This window comes from Ixodes scapularis, unplaced genomic scaffold, assembly GCF_016920785.2.
Source record: "Ixodes scapularis isolate PalLabHiFi unplaced genomic scaffold, ASM1692078v2 PGA_scaffold13__105_contigs__length_92229423, whole genome shotgun sequence".
NCBI lineage: Eukaryota > Metazoa > Arthropoda > Arachnida > Ixodida > Ixodidae > Ixodes > Ixodes scapularis.
In genome coordinates this window covers 76,289,916-76,313,311 of record NW_024609839.1, presented here as the reverse complement: position 1 = coordinate 76,313,311, position 23,396 = coordinate 76,289,916, and the positions used below count along the sequence as shown (strand labels likewise).

Here is a 23,396-nt window from a genome sequence, read left to right as displayed (position 1 = left end):
CATTGTCTGCTCGCGTCTCTGGTAAGAATGGAATATGCCTCCCATTATTTCTTTAGAGTTGACAATATGTACCTTAAAGTCCGGAGTCCTGAAAGATACTTCAAGTGTTGCACAAGTGCAGTCGCCCAATTTTCTTGTAATATCACGCAAGCGCCGACCTCCGGGACGGGCAGTGCCATGCCGCGTAGAAATGCGGCGTCACGGGAGAGATTATGCGCATGCGCACAAAGCCCTTTCCGGGGAGCGTCGTCTGCTAGGCTATTCCGCTGATCGCGCACAGCCCCTGCTCTGTAACAAAGGAGCGTGTTGCGCCGATTGTTTATACTCCGTTTCACTTTGTGTTGTACCGCAGCCGACGCTACGGGCCATCTTGGCCAGTCCATCGCTAAGAGTGTCTCACGGGACCTTCCTGTTGTGCACAACTGCACGTGGAAGCACGATGTCACGTGGCAGGGTGACAGCGCTGATTGGTTTTGATGGCTCGTAGCATTGGCTGCGGTGTATAGTTTAATGCATCGTTGCATTCAGCTTGTCGCGTCATCGTATTTTTCTTTTTTTTTTTGATGCTGGCAAAGTAAACGCAAACAAAAAATAAAATAATAATAAAAAAAAACTAAATTAAACGAGATGACGCGCGGTTTCTTTTACGCCTGAGCAGTATCACGGTATCATGCAAGCAAGCGCTGTTCAAATCTTTGCTTAAAGGCGGTCAGCTATGCCAGCAGATAAGGAACGCGGCTGTGTGCGGTCAACAGACCGCACACAGCCGCTCGCACCGGAGAGAGCTTTGTGCGCACGCGCCTAACCTCCCCCGTGGCGCCGCATTTCTCCGCGGCACACCGCTGGCCATCCTGGTGGTCGACGCTCGCGTGATATTATTAAAAAATTTGGCGTCTGCACATAGTCAGAGTATGTACTTTAAGTGCAGTTCATGTTTTCTAAACCAGCTTAAGTAGTGTTTTAAGTACAATTTATTTAAAGCACTTTCCAGCACTGACCAATAGCATCGTTAACGCAAAAAAGGTGTAACCCATTTTCCGCGCACCAGCCGGGCTTTTGGTTAGTGGACACGTCACGCAGAGACTATGGCCTTCAAGTTAGTCAAAGAACTTAGCCTACAGTATTAAACACATTTATGCATTGAAATATTGAAATATTGATACAGAACCTTGGAAAGTACATAAGCTTCGCGATTATTTGTGTACACCATTGTGTGCATGTGAGAAGCTGAGGGGTAGTCAAGCTACTTGAACAGCTTTTTCTCTGCTCCCCACCATGCTTGTAAAGGTGAATAAGGGTATTATAATTTATGAAAGAATTTGCTGAAAACAGAAGCTTACGAAGAAACAGCATCGTTTGCATGGATTACATATTCTCTAGCAGCAAAATAGTAACAATGCCCGCAAAAAAAAAAAAAAAACTTTTGAAAAGTACGCGAACTGCAGTTGTTTGGCTGACTATCACCGAGAGGTGTGTCTAAGAGTGTGCCTGGGTACTTAAAGGGGCGATGCAACGATTTTTGATCTTCGCGCATATAGCGCTTAGAACGGATCCCTGACGTTAATGACCTGTGAAACACCCGTTCGTTTTCCACCAAACGCAATTGAAGTCGCAAAAAAAAAAAATTAAAACAACATTTAGAACGGATTTTTGACGTTAATGACCTGTGAAATACCCACTCAACTCGCAGCCAGAAGAGGCGGCCACGTGACCTGGAGCCGATTAAATGCCGCGAATGTCGATCATAGACACGCGCTGGGGTTGGCAAGGCACAGGACACGCGCCGAGTTCCACACATTGCTATGGTTCGGCTATTGTCATCATTACAGCAATTAGACACGGGAGACTGCCCGAATGCTTCTCGAGCTATCGATTATCACGAGCCCAAATCGAGTGCCCATGCAATGCTCGGGTCCAATCTATGTGCCGCCCCTTTAAAAAATAATTAAACCCGGATAAGCTCCATTTCAAAATTTTATCATGGCTTCCCGCTGTGGATAGTGTTATTTAATCTTTAGCTCTGGAATCCTTAACTTTTTAACTTTATATATTATGAAAGCGCACCACTGCGGAGTTATGCAATAATACTTGATTGAACAAGCTCGCTGAACAGTGTCCAAAGCCACAAGCCGGTTGTCCTGTCTCCCACAACACGAAACAAAACCCTTCAGATATCATTATAGCGATGACAACTAAAATAAAATTTGTGATCTTTATGTTATAAAAGGGATGCTAGTGTTCCATAATCTTGACTCTCCGCTTAGAAGTCCAATTTAGCCACTGCACACGACTGATAAGATGAGATGCTCAACGCTTATAAAGATGTGGGTATTCCAGGAATATATCTGTCCGAAACATTTAAAGCTGCACGGGGCGAGGACACCACTAACCATTTCAGGATTCCACCGCCCCAGCGTGCGCGCCACGCAGCCGTAACTGCGTTTCCCTAAAAACCGACGTCAAGTCCGCACTTTCCACTTTTTTCCCCCTTCCTGCTCTTCTCCCTTCTACCCTGTCCACCGTTGCCTGTTTCCCCCTCCCCCTAATAAGGAGGATCTTCTGCCTTGCAGAATATCGAGTCTGGTCGTCGGCCTTTAACGCACTCGACCGTCGATCCCCCAGCGTGAGAGGAGTTGTTCAGTGCAGATCTTTGGGGTTTTCTGAGGTGTCACGACGAGCTTCTCTGTTCTCGGTGCAGGGGTCGTGCAGAAGGGAGACGGTTCCACGGTGTACTTCAAGCACCAGCCCCGCGTGATCTCGGTGTTGATGGGCACCGGACAGCAGCGGCCCCTGCTGTGCCCCGAGTGCAACGGTCTCGCCAGGGAGAACAAGCTCCTGGCCCCGGTGGCCCTGGCCAGCGGACCCGACGGCAGCGTCTACGTCGGCGACCTCAACCTCATACGGAGGATAACGCCAACCGGCCAAGTCTACACGGTCTTCAGGATGCGGTACGGACAACGCTTATGCGTGCGCGCTAAATAACGACTTAAACAAAAAAAAAAAAAAAAAAAAACTTTTTCAGAGCGCTGTTAGTTTTAGTCAACATGTCTTGTTGGATTGGGCTGAAAGCTCTCTTCTGACGTCTTACACTCTAAAAAAAAAAGGTGTCAAGGGAGAGTAAGTGCCCTGACTTACTCTCCTTTAACGCTATCTGCATGGAAGTTACTCTTTCCCGACCGCTTCTTTCGATGATACTCTACCTTAACCCTCCCTCGACCTCGAGAGTAACTGTAACGAGAGTTAGTTTCTCCTCGCGATATCACGGGCTGTCGATAGATGGCGCCGCTATGGGTTCGGCGCAAGTTCGACGCTGTTTGGCGCAGGTATTTTTTTCGTTTTCTCGGGGAAACCTTTTTTCCTATCCGCTTTTCTTTTTTTTTTCTTCTTTTTTTTTTTTGGGGGGGGGGGGGGGGAGATGTGGCAAGGATGTTTTAATAAATGAGTTGGTACAGCCTGCCTTGACGGGTTTATATTTCAGTATTTATTAACTTAATTATTACCTGCGGCAGGAAGATCATTGGAGCGGGGGACACTCCTTTATCCAAGCAATAGGCAATTAATGTTTTTGCTAGACAGATATATTAAACAATAAACATATAGATCAGTGTGTAAACGGGTGTATGAGCGGATGCTGACGCGCGTGTGCGATTATGTTTCGTTACATAAGTGCCTAGGGTTGTTATGTAGCCCAGAGATGTTTTTGGGGCATTGTTATATTTTTGGAGGGTCGTTTCAAGTTACTGCTGAGCCCGACCTCACTGATCATAGGAACAGGTATATGTATAAAAAAAGTATTTTTTCCACATTCGCATTAAAAGCAAGCAAAGAGGAAAACCTCCCTCCGTGACAGAAGAGGTCGGCTTCGCGCGGTCTATTGCATACGCCACGTGACGACCATTTCATGAAGCGTCGCCCTAAACACGGCGTTCGTTTCGAAGCCATGTATAGGTTCGAAAAACCTATACATGGCGGCAAGCCAGGTTTATGGTACGTGACACTAGGGGCTCCCTTATTTTCACCGCCGTGGAGAAAATAAACGACGGAGCCAGAGCGTTTGGAAAAGTTGTTAGCGATGATTTCCAAACTTGTTATGCGGTCTTTGTTTTGAGTCATTAAATAAACTTGGCTTGACTACTACCTTTTTTTTTTCAATATTTACATTTTACTTTCCGAAGCGCGGGAGTCGATCAGTCTTTTGCTCTGTTCAAGAAAAGCTCTGGGGGGTTAAACCTTTAACTCTGCACAGTTTGCTACATCCTTTAACTGTTTTAACCTCGCTCTCCGAAGCTCCCTTGACAGGAAGGTTTTCGATGTAAGGGAACATTCAAGATCGCTGCTCTTTTCCGCTGTTCATCAAACAGTTCCTAATGTACAGCGGAAGCACCGTGTAGCATTCCGGATATCGATATTTGTGGTACGGATCTCACTGGCTTTAAATATAGATACATTAGTGTGTATTACAGAAGTCTTATTTCGCTGTCCAACAGAGCCACATTTAAACTGCCATTGACGGGTTCACCTTACGTTCAGTTGATTCTACACAGCAAGCGATAGCTCAATTATTTTGGGAAGAACGTAGACTGCTCTATGTCACCCTACGATATGTTAAAAAGTATGCTAAGCTTCTTATGTTTAATGTCCCCGAGGTACGAAACACGGACGACAGAAGCTCAGTTAAAATGAATGAGCGAAATTGTCTGTATGTTCTGTAACTAGCGGTAGCTTCCTCCATCTAGCATGGCCTTCGAAAAAGCCTGTGTCTAGAGTGCCGTGGTACTCTTGCCAAGCGTTCAAGTGCCCACGTCCGATGGCACTCTAAGCACGCATTGGAGTGCAATCCGAAGGCCCTAAATGGGCTGTACAGAAGACGTGGGTCAGCGCGTCCCGAGAAGCATAGCCTGCCGCATCCGTAAGCTAAAGAAATCCGATTTACAAAAAACTTTTCACCATCGAAGTGCTTCGGAAGTGAGGGAAGTGTCGCAAGCGGAAATTTAGAGGACCCAGAGGAAATTAGAGAGTAAATAAATTTAGAGGAATTTAGAAGATAAATAAATCTGTCTTTTAGAGACAGCCAAATTTACTTATAAGCTTGGTCTTGGTACCAATCCAGCCAGCTGAAAGTCATGATGTGGAAAGATTGTGAACTTTAATTTGGTCTCCTGTGTTTGTTAGTCACCGAATCGACAACAAACCAGCACCGACCAGCCAGCTATTTTACGACGCAAATAGTTTCACGAAAAAACTTCAAAAAAAAACTTCGAAAAAACAAATAAATAAACACAAAAAAGATGGTGTGGAATGGGCATGCTGCGGACACTAAAGTTCGTTAATATTTTTTTCTTATTTTTTTTTTTTTTTTTTTTGTATGGAGCATTAGTGCAAGCTGGGTGCAAGGTGCGCAAGGAACGAGCGAGGCGCCCGTTGAGTCCGGATTCCCTGGATTACCGCCTTCGGACGCACACGCTGTCCTCAGTTGCCACACAAAGCCTTTAGTCATGGATCGGGGACTTTATCCCCCGTAAGCTGACAGCGCGGTGGAAACTACGTGCTTGTTAGACCGTTTGACTGTCAGTCTCGCACCACGTGATCACCCCTTCTCCGCATACACACGCGAGGCGAGCGAAATCAAGCGATAGGAGTCAGGCCACTGAATGGTTGGCTAACGCTTAGCTTCACCGCATTGTCAACTTAGAGATGAACGAAATAAGAGCTCACCTCTACAATCAATTTCCGGCCTGTTATCGCCTGACGTCACTTTCTGCGCGCGAAACCTCCAACCTTGAAAGCAACAAGATCGTTTTGCCCACGAGCAAGCTTCCCGGAACTTTAGAACGGATGCCTTGCGAACGATGGGGCCTAGGAAGAGTAGCGCTGCCATATTTTTTTTTTTTTTTAATTCTGTTTTTGATTTCACGAACGGTTTCGGAATATATGACCGAATACCGTTTTGGCATCTCCACAGAACTAAGATTTAGTGACACTATGAATGTTAACCATTTTGTTCTTAGCTCGAGACTGAGGCAAAAAAAGAGGAAAGTTTCAAAGTAGAAGAAAATGAACAGTCGAGGTGTGTCCTCGACTGTTCATTTTTATTCTACTTTGAAACTTTCCTCTTTTCCTGCCTCAGTCTCGGGCTAAGAACAAAATGGTTAACATCCACCAGCTCGCCTGCGCAATCACTACATTATCATTTATTACTATGAATGTGTCATTGATAGTAGGTATTCCATGCGCAATTATGCATAAATATATAGGACAACGATAATTTATTTGTTATGTTTGTGAACACGGAAAATACATAAATGAATTAATTAATATATTTATAAAAGTATCTGTTTCACATTTTTTCTCAAGAAGGTCTTTCTGGCGCGCTTCATGGGTAACAACACAATCATTTAAGTACTAACGTGTGCACTTATATGGCAGAATTTTTTTTTATTTTTATACAAAAGAATTTTACGTTAATTTACCTTAATTACTTTTCTCGATTAAATTTTCCCTATAATAAGGGACGTGCTTAAATGCATATATGCTTCTGTGGAACCCTGCTGTCATTGCTGCCAAGAAAAGCAAACATCTTTTTGATAGGACAGGTCAGGACTGCTTATATTATAAATTTGAAATAAACCCCCGTGCCAAAATCACCGGTGCATTTCCAATGAGAGGGGCCGCCATCCCGTGCTCGCCTGGCGTATAAATGATCAGTGACTCGTCATTCGAAATCTATAGATAGTATTTCGGATGTAAACATTATTTCAAAGCAAATGAGGGCGAAATTACAGTCGATGTGCCAGAGTGAATCGTTATTTAAACAAGAGTCCCACCTACACCAAATCTATGACGTCGCGCTTAGGCGGTGGTGCAGCCTGTTGAACGGAGCATGGCCGAACGCTTCACACTTCGGAAAATGGGTACATGCAGCGCGTCGTGCGCGGAGCTCTTGTGTGCAAACGCGTGCTTGTTTACACGCAATGAGTTGGTGTACACTCGATTCAAAGGTCAAACTGTTCGTGAGAGATTATTCGGCGTGAAGTCGGTCTGCCTTTCAAGAATTGCGACACTGGTTCACGCTGTACATGAGACACGCGTAGCTACTGCAGCACGACCGCTAACCTGAGGTCGTTAACGTGCATCACGCGCTATACTTAGTTTCACCTCCGAATGAACCGCAGATGCTGTTTCAGTGCTTGTGCATCCGCGAGCGCTCGTGTGCCCGCCGAGGCGTCATCCAAAACAATTAGCTCGCGCTTTTAGCACGTGTGACCAAAAATGGTCCATGCTGAGGTGAGACGAAGTATTCCTGGTGTTCATAGCACGTTCTGCAGAATGAGCTTGCGCTCCTCGTGCTCCTAGCTCCAACCAGTCAGCGACTCGCGCGGGCTAGCGCGAAATCCTCCCTTTGAAACAGAAATTTCTAGCGCAAGCGGTCATTCCGCGAAAACATTTCTGAAGGCTGCACTTTCGTGCCGGTAGCCTTCGCTGTTTAAGGACAAGCTTCGGGCACGTGCAGCATTCGCGCGGAAATATATTTTGGTGTTGTAGTAGTATTTTGAAGTGCAGGAGAAAAGCTGGAAGCCACCCGCATCTATTTCACGAGCAGAGTGCTCGCGAAAGTAGCGTAAGTACTTTTAACGTAAGCTACCACTTTTAGAAACAGATTGTAATTGTTTGAATAATCTTCTATTTGTTCTTTTTTCCCAAAAAATTGATTCGTGATTGGAGTGATCTCCGAGAATACCGGTCACCAGTGATACCTGTATAGTGCCATATTGGCGTGACATTTGAGTGCTGTGCTCTTGAGGCATCGTGTTCCTTTTTATTATTCCTGTTTTTTTTTTGTTTTTTTTTTTTTTTTGCAATTTGACAACTGGATTTTTATGTAGTCGGACGCTGTGTTTCTCTATCTGTGACAATTTAATAGTTTATGTACGAAATTAATCCCTAAAATAATGCCCTCTGCTCACTGTAGGCATTTTATAAATAAATAGAACAAATAAATATCCGCGGGAAGGGTGCGCTAATAACTGAATGAATAATTTTCGATTAGTCTTTCAAAGGTTGGTATTTTACGGCAGTTAATCATTCAAATATTAAGCTGAGATCTGTTTTTGTAGTGAAGGCAAGTGGAACCGTTCGCGGGTTTTAGAGATTCGAAGAGCTATCGCTGTAAAATGGTAAACACTCTCCAATGTACTTTTTTTTTTTTTTTTGTTCGGACATGTTGGTTTGAATATATTTACTGTGGCGGATGCTTTCAACGCGTGAGCTCTTGTTTATTGGGGGCATTCGTTCAGTAGTGCACCCGCTCTCTCTTGCCTCGGTATTACGTATATCATATGATAATTAACCCCTCCAATTAGCAATCCGGAAAATGGGTTTTATCGACGTGTTTGATCCGCTATGGCAATCAGTTTGTTGGAGGATGCTTCATCGACAAAATCGTCTCGTCGACACTGCGCTGTCCCATCGACGGTTTCATCAAAACGAGCGTTGTGTCGTTTCACAACATAGCTTGCTTTGCGATAGCATTTATGGGCGAGCCCTGCGCACTTTACGCGTCCGTAACGGTCCGCCGGTCGGTCGTCTGTAACCATACAACAGATTGGAGCCACCACGTAACCACAGTGGAAATAGCGCTCCATATAATAGTCACAAGGTCACGTGACTATAATCCGTGGGGGCGATGTAAACATCGTCACTGATGAATCCATGAATCCCGAACAAGAGCTCTGCCGGACAAAAGCTTTTCGATGACCCGTACGAAACCTCAGCACTTTTTTTCAGAGACTCGGATAAAAGTACATCCTTTTATGACTACACATGAGCAAAGGGTTAATGAAGAATTTCTTTTATTTTATTGCCGATCTTGATATGAAGACCGTATCTTTGTTTCTGGAAACCGAAAACTACGATAAGAAATGTCTCGATATGGGCTCATCGGGGCCGCCAAATGGGGCTGCCGATGTCCGCGTCAATGCCTCGTCATTCCGTCGCGATCAAATGCGTGGGACCTTTCGCTCCAGATTATTATGTTGACTTTACGACCTCGAGAGAAAAGCTTCGTGCTCTAACTACGGGTTTATGAACTCCATTTCGTGTCCAGTGAAGAACCCCGTTGCGATTGACGGGACAAGAACATATTCTGAAGCGTGGTTATACAAGGACGGCTCTATGACTTTACGGCACTACTGCTGCCACAATAACACTCCGAATGCATCCAACATGGCACCAAGGCACTGATAGCAGACGATAACGTCGTGTTTGGTTTAGAGTTTAGCCGGAAATAACGTCAGCTGCAAAACGCAAAACGCAAAAAAAAAAGAAAAAAAGAAGCGAGCACAAAGAAGTTGCCAAATGCCCCACGACTGACACCCCACCCTTTAGCCCCGCCTTTAAAAGGCTAGCTTGATCAGAAGCCCATGACTCGAATCCCCAGATCATACGGCCGGGTCCTCACCGTGACGGCTGAGCCTTCTGCTTTTAATTAAGAGACAGTAAGTGTGCACGCGAGCGTGTGTAACGTAATCATGCCGTCATTTGTAGACCCTCAACATATTAGGTTAAGACATGGAACAATGCTGGTTGAAGCTCGCACAGGGATTCTGCACGTGAGGCTATAATGCTACACCCGTACGATCGCCCACATGTGGTTGGTATTTTAGACTACCGATCTGGCGCAATCCACATGTTTGCGTGCATGTTCTTTTTTTTTTTTTGGCGGGCATGTTTTGTTGTTTTGTTTATTTTGAGGCATAACCTAGTTAGCTTCGCTGGTGCTCCGAGGCAACGCGAAAGTGGCTGACGATTTTCTTGAAAATCATATTGCCTCTTTTTTTTTTTTTTTCGTTGGGAGACATTTGATTTATCATTCTCTTTTAAATTTTGACATTAGGCTTCAAGCTGAGTTCGGAGCGTCGTGTCTGCCAGACTCTTTTTGTCTTCTTGCTCTAGAGCTGTCATGTTTAAGCAATCTCTACCACATTGGTTTTTTGGATACCCGGCAAGCAAATACCAACAGAGACAAACGAAAGAATTCGAGCGCCCTTCTCCCGCACGGAAAGGGGGGGGGGGGGAAGGCGCACGCACCGACGGCCTCGAAACGGAATGCTTACAAGGTCGCTCGGCCTGGTGCAAGAACTCGTTCTTTCCCTGGGAAAGGGCGAGAGAGAGAGGGTGATGAGAGAACAGTTCCCCTCCCGTTTTCCCCACACTGCCCTACACCATCACCAATCTCTTCTATTCTCTTCTTTGTAAGCGAAGAGGACTCGTCCTTGAAGGAGGACTCCCTTCATTTCTAAGCTGACAGTGTCGAGCGAGCTAAGCGCCCACCGGACCAGTTATCACCTGCCTCGCTCTCTGCGCGTGGTCGGCGTGGTTACAGGAGGGAGCGTGATCACGTGGTTAAAGACAGACGTGCGATTAGTTCAGCGGGCACCCCTTAGCTTCCTCTACACTTTCAGTTTAGGAGTGACGGAGCCCAGCACGCAAAACACACACACAAAAAAAAAAAGAAAAAAAAAAAAAAAGAGAGACGAAAGCGTTGAGAGGCGCGCGCGGGTGCGCGCGGCAAAACGCCGACGCCGTCGAGGCGAGATCTCTTTGCTTTAGGGCATTTCGCCATCGGAGCGGCGTAGGGAGGCCTACCCGAAAGCCGGCGCACTCAGCTCGCGGATGAAGACGTCTGTCACGTGATGTTTACTGGGCGCACCGTCGACACCGCTGCGTAGGCTCGCCGACGGCAGCTCTTCCGTGACTTCGTTGCCGCGACCTCTTGTCACCATTCAACCGCACTTAAAAGGTAAGTAGCTCATTTTCGCATGAGCCTTGAGAGATAATCGAAGTACAGAAGGAATGAAAGACGCGTAACTTAACGCGATAGCGCGTGTTGTGTCAGAAAACGCGCTCAACCTTGTTGCTTCTGCTTTCCCCACTCAGTTGCACGAGGGCAACGCATCCTCGCATGAGACTCGACTCGATTGATGTGTCCAGGACAAGGGCTCATATCCATGGGAGTTCGGTTTGCTCTGGTTTCTTCCAAACACTTTTTGTTCGTACCTTTTCGCTTTCCGGCGCCGTAAGAAGAACGCAAGAAATCGAAAACACTGAACCGCACTCGTTGAATAATTACGATGGGCGCTCTCGCGTGCTGAAATTTAAAGAGGGGATGTCATGTTTTCTTTAGTCTACTTATCTATGTAAAAAAAAAAAAAAAAGTTCTTGTCTTAGGCAGTGGTGTGTTCGTGTCACATCGTGCATCCCCGCTCCGCGAATGCGGCCACCAGACGGTCATGTTACATGTCGAAAAATTGCCTTTTTGGAGCGTTGCGGAGGCTGGCGGCAGCGTGCTGAAGTTACGTGTTTTACTCGTTCGTCGGTATTCGCTGAAAAAGTTATTTAAAACCCTGTGTAAGCCGTGAGGCTTGCCGTTGAGAACACGTCAAAAGTTTTACGGAAGCGCAGTGCCGTAGGAAAAAGGCGCAACTCGTCGAAATCAAGTTTACCGCGGCGTGATCAAAGCTTCCTTGGCACGCCGAAGCGCTGCGTCTCTCTGCCTTCGCGCGCTTGGATACCGATCAAGAATCGGCGCCGCGGCAAAGTTTTGAAGGTGTGTCGCGCGTAGATGTTTTTGGGCATCATATATCGGGCACGGAGTTCTGGGTCGTCCAGCTGTTCCGGCAAGTTGCTTTGAATAAAGGGGGAAAACAATATGGACGGTTGCTCTTATGCACTATTAACCATGTTCCATATCTGCTCTAATGGATCACATGGCAGCACAAATAGAGCAACGCTGTGGAGCAAGTTTGGTTTTCGAAGGCAAACTACAAGACAGCGAGAATTAAAATTTTTGAAGCGCGACCCATACGGTCGTGTGCAGTCCCTTGGCCAATCACAATTGGGCGAGTCGCGCTCAAACGTCAAGTGCAATAAAGTAGGTTTATAATGGTTCAGCACTAATCAGTGATGAGGAGCTATCGTGCACAATATTCTGTAAATAGTCTAACAACGAAAAAAGACGTACTGAGTGCGACACAGTTTGTGCGAACAAGTAATCGCTGGTTTTTCTCTTTGAAACCAAGGGATGTCATCCAAGTTATTATTGCTACGGAAAGAGCTCATATAATGTAAGCAAAAACATTTCGTGCTCGCTAATACTAATTGGAAGTAAAATGTGCCGATGTCGTGTTCGCGCTAACAGTATCGTGATGTGTACCTTCCCCTCCTCGTTCGTTGCCACTGGCCACTGGATCAAGCTCTTTCTGGACCGCAAGTGCCGGAAGTTACAAATACAGTCGTCGGGGTAAAGTAAAACGCTGCTCCAGAAGCACATATGGCTTTACACACATTGCTCTCGTAAAACACATTTACACGTCGATTCTTTATTGTCATCCGAGCATGCGAAGGCGCAGAGACGCAGTGCTGTTGTGGGCCAGGGAAGCTTTGATCACGCTGCTAGACCGGTGAAACGTGCTTTCGACAAGTTGTGCCTTTTTCCTGTGGCACTCTGCTGCCGTAAAAATTTCCACGTTTCCTCAACGGCAAGTTTCACGGCTTACACAGGGTTTTAAAAAACTTGTTTGGCAAATGACGACAAACAAGTAGAAAACATGTCTTCAGCTCGCTGCCGCCAGCCTCCGCCACGTTCCAAAAGCAATTTTTCAATGTGCAAGATGGTTGTTCGGTGGCCGCACTCGCGCTGCAGCGAGCCAGCTGGGATGCGTGATCCGGCAATTGTCATAGAAACCGGTGGTTCGTTCGTTTCGCGGTAGGCCTAGCGGGCGAACGACGACCGTGCTTGCATAACATACCGCAGGATGGCGGCAACAACATCATCAGATGCTGGCTGGAAGCAGAGGATGACGTGCCACCTGCTTTGGCCGCTATGATTTATTAAATACTTTCAGCGGATATGATGTGTTACCGCTCGATAATAAATAGGACTGAGGTACACAAACCACCTCTGTCCCACGGTGACCTGAGAGAGCACTGCCATAGACGGAAACAATTTTGTCCTTTTATGAAATTAAGGAACGCCAAGTTACTCGCTTATATTTCCCTACGTAAAAGCAACGATTAAATTATGTGCTCGAGCGAAAAGTAGCCACTTTCCGAGATAAGTGTTCAACTTTTACTTTTCCTTTATAGTTGCTTCCCCTTGGCTGGAATGGTTATTGATGCTTTGCATGGGAGGAAGTGAGGTGTCAATCATTGTTTCAGTGGCCCCGATTACTTGAGGAACACTCGTATGACTCTTCCTCGCTATATTTGCATTTTAAAGGGATGCTGAACCGAAATCTGGATTCCACAAAACACGGCAGCAAAAGCGTGCAACGGGATGCTACAAACACCAAAAGATCACCCATATAGCGATATCTCAACCATATTTTTTTAAAAAAGGAGGCGCATGTGACAGATATGTTGACGTCTTGTTTCTTTAAGAAGAGTCGAGAAGGAGAGGGAATTTTCTTGCGTCTTCCTCGCCTCGTCGCCTTGATGGGGCAAAGCGAAGAGAGGAGAGAACCAGATACGTTGACTCCACGTCCCTCGTTGGCCTCGTTCAATCTCGATCTCTTTTTCCAAATATACGGCCGTCCATTCGAAATATCGCCTTACGAGTAGTGTTGTAAGGATTGTAGCGTCCCATCTACAGCTCCTGCATTGTTTTCTGAAATACAAATTTCGGTTCACCACCCCTTTAAGGAAAAGTGCATGTTACGACGTGTAGTTTATTCGCTCTGTTAAAATAGTTTTATTGCCCTGCAGTCGTCGAAGACTGAACTGATTTAGTAAATGGATCGAGATTTAAAGGCATTTTGCGTTTTTACTTTCTATCCCCTTCTATTACAACACTTCCAACAACAATCTTTTTGCTGTAAATATTTGTCTGTGTTATAATCACAGTTAAAATAGTTTTTATGGCACTTTGAGGAACTGCGGAGTTTTCTATAGTACTTGCATCGCATTTTACAAGGTGATGAACGAGAATTACCTGCTCCAAAAGCTGAAATCGGAGGGGGGGGGGGGGGGGGGGGACACGCTACCACAGCCATGATGGAGCACTTACACATATTTTTGTTGCAGTCTATACTTCTGAGCATCGCCAGCAATGACGGGCCCATGTGCTGGACGGACCATGGGACGCCACTGAACCGATCATTCTCGAGCCAACCACGGGAAAACAGCGACTCCCAGAACCCGTCCTGGTGTATTTCAAGTTAGGAGCATTAGGAGCCTGCCAACATTGGTCGTCAGCTGCGATGCCTCTACAAAAGCCGCTATCCCATGCCGGTCATTCGGGGCACGCTAGCACAGCCGTGATGGAGCACTCAAACATCTTTTTTCTGCAGGTTGGTTATTTGAAAACTTCAGCTTGTTGTCATTCTAGCAACTAATGTCTGCTAGTGGTATTGTGGCCCAGTGATGGCCAAATTTAACACAGCTCTCTTGAAATTTTCTGACAATTATGTTGTAAATTGTTTTGATTCTACAGTTAATGACAACTAGTTACTTTCCAAACAAAAGTTGCTAGAATTCTTGCCTTTGTTCTATGCGTTCGTATTTGGTTAGACAGCACTAAACCCTGGTACATGGAAGATTTTAAAAGCTAGGGCAAAAGAAAGAAAAGACTATTTAAGATAGCCAAAAACTCGAATTTCGAGGCAGCCTGGACCAAATATAACTCTTGGGCCAAACTCTGTATCGAACGTGTGCATTTCTTCAAAGACAAATTTTATAACTGTGAACTGCCTTCAATATTATAGAATAACCAAAAAACGTTTTGGAAACTTATTTCCTCATATCAGTCGTCCCGTTCAATACTCTTGATGAACAATGATGGCACTGTTATTTCGGACAATGAATGTCCTACGGTTTTGAACAATTGCTTTTAGTCTACTTTTACTGATGGAGATAGTTCCTTTTTACCTTTTGTACCAGATGTAGATTTTAGGTATATGGACCCTATTTCTATAACACCGTCTGAAATTGCGATATTAATGATAACCTCAAAATTTTCAGCTTGGCTGGTGTCGACTCAATTAATACAAAAATTCTAAAAAAATACCAAGGGTTGTCACAAAAAATAGGTGACGAGGCGAAGTAAAACTGAACAAAATGAATGTTTAATGGGGCGAACGTTGCCCAAATTAAAGGGAAATAACAGCACGTCGGAGGCGTCGAGTGTCTTCAATACAACAGGGTCGAGCACAAGCGATAACTGATTGCATAAGGCCACGCGGGGCTTCTTTTATAGCACTCTCCTTTCTAGAACATTCTGTTCTAGAATTAACCACGGCCTTCTCAAATTTTCTAGAAGCATCGTCTTAGGAATAAATAAAGACATCTGCCGGTCCCAGGATTCAAACCCGGGACCTCTGCATGACAGTCGGGCGCGGTGCCCCCTGGGCTACCCCTAAGCACGCAGTAATATGCAGTCTACTTTTCCAGCATTCATCCACTGGTTGCATCCCACCCGAGTGGAAGGTTGGGAAGGTCGTTCCAATCTAAAAAAGTGGCAATCGTCACTGCGGGAAGCTACCGTCTCGTATCATTAACCAGCGTTGTATGCAAGTTGTTAGAACTCAAAATATTTTCTCATGTAGTATCGCATCTGGAATCTACTAACAACTTTTTCTACCAAAATCAGTACGGGTTTCGTAAAAGATATTCATGCTAGAGGCAGTTGCTGGAGTTCACCCGTGATATTCATGTTAATATGAACACTAACTCCCAAGTATGATGCCATATTTTTTTATTACTCTAAGGCTTTCGATCATGTATCTCACTGTCATTTAATATCAGAACTTTCCTCACTAAATCTTGATTCTCTCACTTTATCATGGATTCGAAATTTTCTTCGTGAAAAACAGCACGAAAGGGAAAAGGACAAAAAGGAAGGACTACATAGGATAAGTGCTTACTAACAACTGATTTTTCATTGGAGTGTGTAGATGGCACTATGTTCGCTCGGGTATAAGGCGCACCGTGGATTTTGCACTTCCTTCTTCTTCATTGCACACTCCACATGCTAACCAAGATTCAGAAAATGAATCTCACTGTTCGTTGGAGTCAGTGAAGGTTGGCTTACTCAAGATGGTCTGTTTTTTATTATGTAATTAATAGGTTTCCTTCATTATGTAATAGGTTTCCTGCAGTTTGCACCGCAATCTCGACAGTGTACCGCTAAATGCTAGTATGCGGTCCCTTGCAATGAGCTTTGGTGTTCTCAGAGTCCGATGTTCAGGCATCGCCTGGTCACCCAGGTATCCTGGTCAGCAGATAAAAATCAGAAACATTAAAAGATATATTTTTGTAATTATTGGAACTTTAAATATTCTTAAGTGTTTTCTGTATGCCCAGTAACCTATGGGGCTATCATGTAATGAATACTCTAACTTGCCTAATTTCTGTGTCCTGGCCCCTTTCAAGTGATTTCATTTGGGTTTACAGCGTTCTTAAATCACACTGGCACCTGCAGTGCACTTACGTGCAACTCATAGTTTGCAGGTATCGGGTGGTTTAGTTTGTCATTGCATTCTGTCCAGAACCTAACCACATTCCACATTTTTTTGTTTCTCTTTGTTTCGAGGTTCTATAGTTGTTCATATAGACTTGATTGCTGTGCAGGTTACGAACATTGCCTTCCACTTAAAAGCTGGACGTAACCCAGTAATTATTTTTCAAGAATAGATACGAACATGTTTTACTCAGTGCTGCATCTTGTGTGCACTTGCTTGCAATTTCTTACTAACACAGTGTTCGAACACCTATCTCTGGGAGGTGCACTTGGCAGTAACCTCTGAAATTAACTTGTGACAGCAGGCTTGAAGAAACTCATTGAATGTGGAAATTTCATTTTGAAAGGTATTTTTCGAACTTGCCTTGTTAAAATGGTTTCATAGCATAAGTCACACGTTGGTTTCACTGATTAGTGCCTGCCAGAATGAATCTGAGTTACCTGCACTGCGCTTATGTATAACTCATAGTTTGCAGAAATCGGGAGGTTTAGTTTGTCATTGCATTCTGTTCAGAACCTAATCACATTCCACTTATTTTTTTTCCAGGTTCTGTAGTTTTCCGTATGGACTTGATTGCTCTGAAAATCAGAGATTGCCTTGTACATGAAAGCTGGACATGGCCCACTAATTATTTCTCAAGAATAAAGGTATGAACAGGTTTTACTCCGTACTGCATCTTATGTGCGCTTGCTTGAAATTTCTTGCTACCACAGTGTGTAATTATCTCTTGAGAGACACAGTTGGCAGTAACTTCTGAAAGTAACTCGTGACAGCATGCTTGCAGAAACTCATTGATTGCAGCAATTTTGTCTTCGAAGGCATTTTCGGACTTCCTTCGTTAATTCGTAGCATAGGTCTCAAGTTGGTTTTGCTGTCTAGTTCCCGCGAGAGTTAAGCTGAGGCTCTTGCAATGCGCTCACGTCTAACTCATAGTTTGCAGAAACTGGGAAATTTATTCTGTCATCGCAGTCTGTTGATAATCTAATCACATTCCATATTTTCTGTTTTGCTTTTCCAGGATCTGTAGTTCTTCATATGGACTTTATTGCTCTGAAAATCAGAGATTGCTTTGTACATCAAAGACGGAAATGGCCCACTAATTATTTCTTGAGAAAAAAAGGTATGAACATGTTTTACCTAATACTGTATCTTGTGTACACTTGCTTCAAATTTCTAACAGTGTTTAAGCACCTGCTAACCGCTGGGATGCGCAGCTGGCGTTAACTCCTGAAAGTAACTTGGGCCCACAACCTAATCAGATTTTATGGTCGCTAGATATTTACTTTGAATTGTTCCCGCATCAAAAATTAGTTGGTGTGTTGTCCGTAACTTGCGGCGGCAAAAAGCTGCAACTCTCAATCACTGAGCTGCACGTCATGTGTGACAACGGGAATCATTCAGACATTAAAAATTAGCTGCCGTGTTGTCCATACCTTGCAGTAACGGCTAGAGCCTGTTGAACTGCTAGCTGCAATGATCTAATAAAACGGACGTCTCAGTGAACAATAATTATATTAGTAAAATGCTATATTTATTGTTCACTGAGACGTCCATTTTGTTAAGTCACTGCAGCTAGCAGTTTAACAAGCTCTGGCCGTTGCTTCAAGGTGCGAACAACACGCCAGCTAATTTAAATAATTCCTGTCGTCGTGCGTCACGTGCAACTCTGTGATTGAGAGTTGCGGTTTTTTGCCGTCGCAAGTTACAGACAACATGGCAGCTAATTTTTGATTCCGGAACAATACCCGTATCCGTGCATCTTGTGCAGTACAGTGACTGAGAGTTACAGTTTTCTGCCATGCTTCTACCCAGGTCAAGTTACGGGGAAAACCGTGGGGCCTCATTACTGTCATGCACGTAATAGATAGTTAATGCTGTGACCGTGATGGAAGACAACACTAATTGCATCGGCATCAAAAATTAGCCGGCAATTTTTATTAATTTGACGGAATTTGTTTTTACAGTGAATGTACTTTTTGTCAGGATCTGATGAGCTTGGATTGTGTCTAACTCTTGACCGGGAATCTCCGACGAGTCCAGCGTGTAATCCACGGCGAAAGGCCCTGTACAGCGCTATTTGTAAGTGCTTTTTATTCTAATAGTCCGTGAGAGACGTTATGATTGGTTATTTTTGTGTTCGAAGTCATGTTTATTTCATTTTCGCTGTTAAAATATGGCTGTCTTCTTGGCGGTAGATGTGTGCTGTAGTAAAGTCCTCCCAGTAGGTCCAAAGCCGAATGCCACAGTGTTGAGTTAGTCCTTATTTGCCAAGATTCGGCTTGTTGGGTGCGAGTGGAGTGTCAGTTACGTCACTGCGATATGTGAATGTATTTGCCAGGAATTATCTTTACCCAACGAGTTTTTTTGTTATGTGACTGATTTATTTTAAATTCTTGATTCATTCAAATGTCATGTTCTGTTCAACTGTCATGTTCTTTCGTATAACAGGGTATTTATTGGACTGTTAATTTAGTAGTACATTTGACACTGGTTAGCTGAAGAGGGAGGCTAGCGGTTTGATTTTTAACTTGTAAATAATATGGAGGTAATATGGGTACATTTATGACTACATATTTCTGTGCCGCAAATACCGTAAGTCTTAAAACATTCTTTTTTTGTTTTCAAATCAACGTAGAAATATAGGTGTGAACTTAAATGGCAAGTTTGTAATTATCAGTTCTTAAAAACACCTGAAAAAAAAAATTTTTTTTTAAAGTCTTGTTGGGGCACGCGTGTCAAAGAAAATTGAAGCAAAAAAAGCATTTTATTTTACAGAAATATTGATGGCGCGAGGTGCCTTGCAATTAAGTCAGTAGTCACCTCCTTTCAACTGCTTTTCTCTTGGCATTCGGGCGTGTGGAGGAAAGGTGGATCGGCTTCACCTTCACGTTGAGGTGGAAAGAACGAATGACCATCTCGTTGAGGTGGAAAGAGCAAATGACCATTCTGTCATGTCATGGACTTTGCCCGCATAATTTGAAATCAATCTTTTGCCGTCAATATTGCTCTGAACATTTTTTTTTCGCATAAAATTCTTTTGACACGCGCGTCCCAACCAAACTGCTTAAAATAATTTTTTTTTTTAGAGGCCCTTTAAAGCTAGATGAAGGGTTGAGGGTCACTATGATGTTGCGAGAGTAGGCCTAAGCAATTTATAAATTCACCTTCCTACTATTTGAAAAAAAGAAAAAAAGAGCTCTAAATTCGACCTTGCAATGCATGTGCCTGCGCCTGCACCTGCATTCAGAGTGGCGCAACCAGTTCATTCACATGCACCAAGAAATTTAGAGCGCACATCTATTGTGCAGCTAGCTGCATGATGAAGTGGCACACATGAACAGCTTGCTATCTAGTAGTGTCGGTTGTGGCGGAGCTTAAGCAGGCCATAATGCATTCTTTGTTTTGACATGTGGCACATTTATCAATTATTTTAACTCTTGCGAATCACAACCTGTGTGTTCTTGGGTTGGGCTACTTTTATATATATGTATATATATTTTTTTTTATAGAATTTGTGCATTTTAGTATGTATAATTTTTTATTTTTTTATTAAGGTTAAATGGTACTTTATAGCAAATTAGCTCCTTGTAGAGCTGAAATTACATTTAGTCAATGGTCTCCCCAAACTGAGATGTTATATGCATTTGCTAGCTTTTTTTTTTGTAAAGGTGTAAAATAAACTATAGTATACGGCAGCCAGCTCTGAAACACAATAGATTGTTCACACTAATTAATCTATAAAAACTTGGACGATTCCACTTGGACAAATCCAGTTGTTAAGAAATTGTATTCATCCTACCCTTCGGGAAAGTCTGTATAAATATAGAGCTATGTCTTTCGCCACTGTGGGCAGAGGCCAGCTAAATTGCTACCGTTTGAAAGGTGGAGGGGTGATGTGCAGGGAAGCTAAGCCCTATCCCTCTCTCCCATATTGTCTGCTATAATTGTTTCAAATATCAAAAAAAGGGGGGGGGGGGCAACTGCCCCCTCCCCTTGCACCCTTGTCCCGATGCCACTGTCAGGGGGTAATAACTTGGGGATGCCATAAATAAATGCAACCACTTACGGCTGCCATTGCATACAAAGGAGAAAATAGAGAGAGAGGGAGAGCGATGTGGATTATCTTTCTCTTAGGTATTCATGTCAGAAGGGGTACTAATGGTTTTGGATGGTTGTGGCTGAGCGAGATAGCCATGAGTGCTGCCTAAGTGTTTGGTTCGGACTCGTGTTCAATCGGCAAAAAAGCAAGTCCCAGTCAACTATTCAAGTATATCCTATGAATGGCTCCTGGGATTTTCGAAAATGGTCTATTGTCTTGCAAATGAGTGTGCTGGTATTAACTAAAGACACTTAGCAAGCTGTTTACTCATTTTTAATATTGCTGACTTTACATTAAAGCTGGTGAACTTTCAGCTTTCTGCAATGCATAGTTTTTTTTCTTATTAGGTCCAAAAAAGTTGGGTATATCTTTCTTGATTGGATTCTGCATTATTGTGATCATTCAGCTGTGTTGAATGAAACATATGGGTTTCTTATCCCAGATTTGATATTTATTTTTATGCAGTCGGGGGGTGGTGTGTGTTTTGGCATAGAATTTTAGGAATTATTGCCATATAAGAATACACTTTCCATCAGAAAACTAAGCAACCTCATTCTTTGCAGCTCCTGCCATGGAGGTGGTAAAGAGCCTGGCAGCCCTGCTGAAGGATTCAACAGCTTCTCTCATTGAGAAGGTATGGTATTCCATTCTGATATAATTTCTAACCTCTTAAACGAAGTGAAAACTGGCTCACATATCAATTTCAGTATGCATGGTAACTCAGAACCCTGCTCGCAGGTACCTGTGAAGCAAAAGCAGCCAGGGAGGCTGTTCTAAGAGCAGCCTCTCTGGCATCTCGTAGAAAAAAAGAAACCTGCAGTTTAACAGAGATTCATCATCAGCAACTCGAAGAACACACAAAAAGCATCGAAAGAAATCAGAAGAGTAGCTTTAAAAAATATGAAGTTGTTTAAAAACTTGGTTTGCCAAAAAAACTTAAGAAATATTATAATGTGACTAAATATGGTGAAGGAGATGTTCAAACACTTGTTCTGCACCTGTTGCTGGGCTGACAGGCAGTATTGGTCTTATGCCTTCAGCCTCTATGAGAGATGCTCTAATAAAGCAACAAGCAACAGTGTTTTATATAGGCATGTATTACCTCAGCAGACTCCGAGCATACCGAGATACATACAAGAAAATGCAAATAAGCCTGTCGTGCTTATTTGGTAATTCTGGCAATTTATAAAGACAATGTGGTGTGAAGTGGGGAAAGAAAGTTTAGGCTTCAATCTTTGAGCTAGTTGAAAGGCCAAATTATAGCAAAAGGCAGGATATGGTGTTGTTGCTCTTATTGTGTGCTGGTGTAACATGAACAAATATTTTCATCTACAAATTGTCACTTTACTGAAGTGTCCCTTTAATGGTGTGCTACTTGATGTGCTATTTGCATTGTGTTGTATTTTTTTGGGCCCACGAGGGGCCACATATATTGCCGCGCATGATGTGGTGGCCGAGTGGGCACCACTCCTGGGTGTCATGCAGAGGTCCTGGGTTTGAATCCGGGGACCACTGCAGTTGCTTAATTACTCGAAAAACCCGTGGTTCTAGAAATTTGCTCACAGTGCTCAATGCTCAATGCCTTGTGTTGTAATGGTCTCATATATTGAACCGCCTCTACAGAGGTCAGGGAATTTCACCTGAAATTGTCAGGGAAAATCTGGAAAAGTTGGGGAATTTCAAAATAATAATTCGCTAGACACCCTGAAATTGCTGTAATTACCCCGAGGAGACTGAGTAGACTTTCTTTGGTAATTATCTTCCTTTCAAATACTACAAATTGCCCATGTTTCTTCTTCACAGGAGGAGGATCATGTCCAGCCAGCCTTCCCTGTGATGCAAGTCAGGGGAGGGGCCTCAAGTTCACCACTCACAGTGGTGCTGGAGGACTGCTCTTTCGAGGTAACGGACATTGTGGCCGGTATTGCGCTCATTCTTGCGCTATACTGGGTCCATGACATTTCCTGCTGTCCAAAAGCATCCTGGTCACTTGCTGTGATTGGCAACTTCATTGGCTTGACCTACAAGACCAAGTCATTCTTGGTACTAGATCTAATTTCAAAACTGGAAGATTGAGATCTTAAATGAGTGTATTTTTTTACATGTACATTAAAATCTGTTTTTTTAACGAGCACCGTATTACTGTTTTCACTCGACCTTGTATGAGGGCCTGTATGGGCACCCTCTGAAAAGGCTCAAGCAACACCTTTCGTCCTGTGAGCACATGCAGAATTCTCTTCGGACATTCGCATCCGTGCATTGCGGAGTGTTGTAGCTGTGAACAAGAAATGCCCATATTCGAGGGAAATAAACACCTTGCTTAAGGGATTCAATGTCTTGGAAGCTCTTTGTTTGCCCTTCTATAGAGTTCAGGCACACTACGTGAAAGGGAAAAGATAACACCTAACAGAGTGTACTTTTAGCTCTGACGTAGAGCTTAATTAACACTTCTTATGGAGCTGAAGTTACCCTTTACGAGGGAGTTAAAATAACTCTTGGCATGAGAGTGTAGCCTTGACCACTCATTAGAGTTGTTCTATTTGCACCTAAGAGAGTAGCCACAACATTCGCTTCGAGGGTACGTACAACACCACCTGTAGGAGTCTATGCTACTCTTCAAAAGTGTTAATTTTACACCTCATTTCAAGGAGTAACCGTTACCCTAGAAAAGAGTAACACTAACTCTCGTCAAGAGTAACTCCTGGTTACTCTCAAAAGTGTAAAGTCAACACCTCGTTTTGAAGAGTAATTGTAACTCTTGTCAAGAGTAACTCCTTGTTACT

At 43.8% G+C, this 23,396-nt stretch overlaps 1 protein-coding gene across 1 annotated transcript in view; it reads left to right on the top strand.

Annotated features, from left to right (window-relative positions):
• LOC8052969 (teneurin-m) overlaps positions 1 to 23,396 on the top strand; it is a 109,675-nt gene that overhangs the window by 59,777 nt on the left and 26,502 nt on the right. Inside the window, exons 15-16 of the mRNA XM_040207508.3 lie at positions 2,699 to 2,948; positions 22,099 to 22,107. Coding sequence (XP_040063442.2) covers positions 2,699 to 2,948; positions 22,099 to 22,107 — 259 coding nt within the window. The remainder of the gene's footprint in view (positions 1 to 2,698; positions 2,949 to 22,098; positions 22,108 to 23,396) is intronic.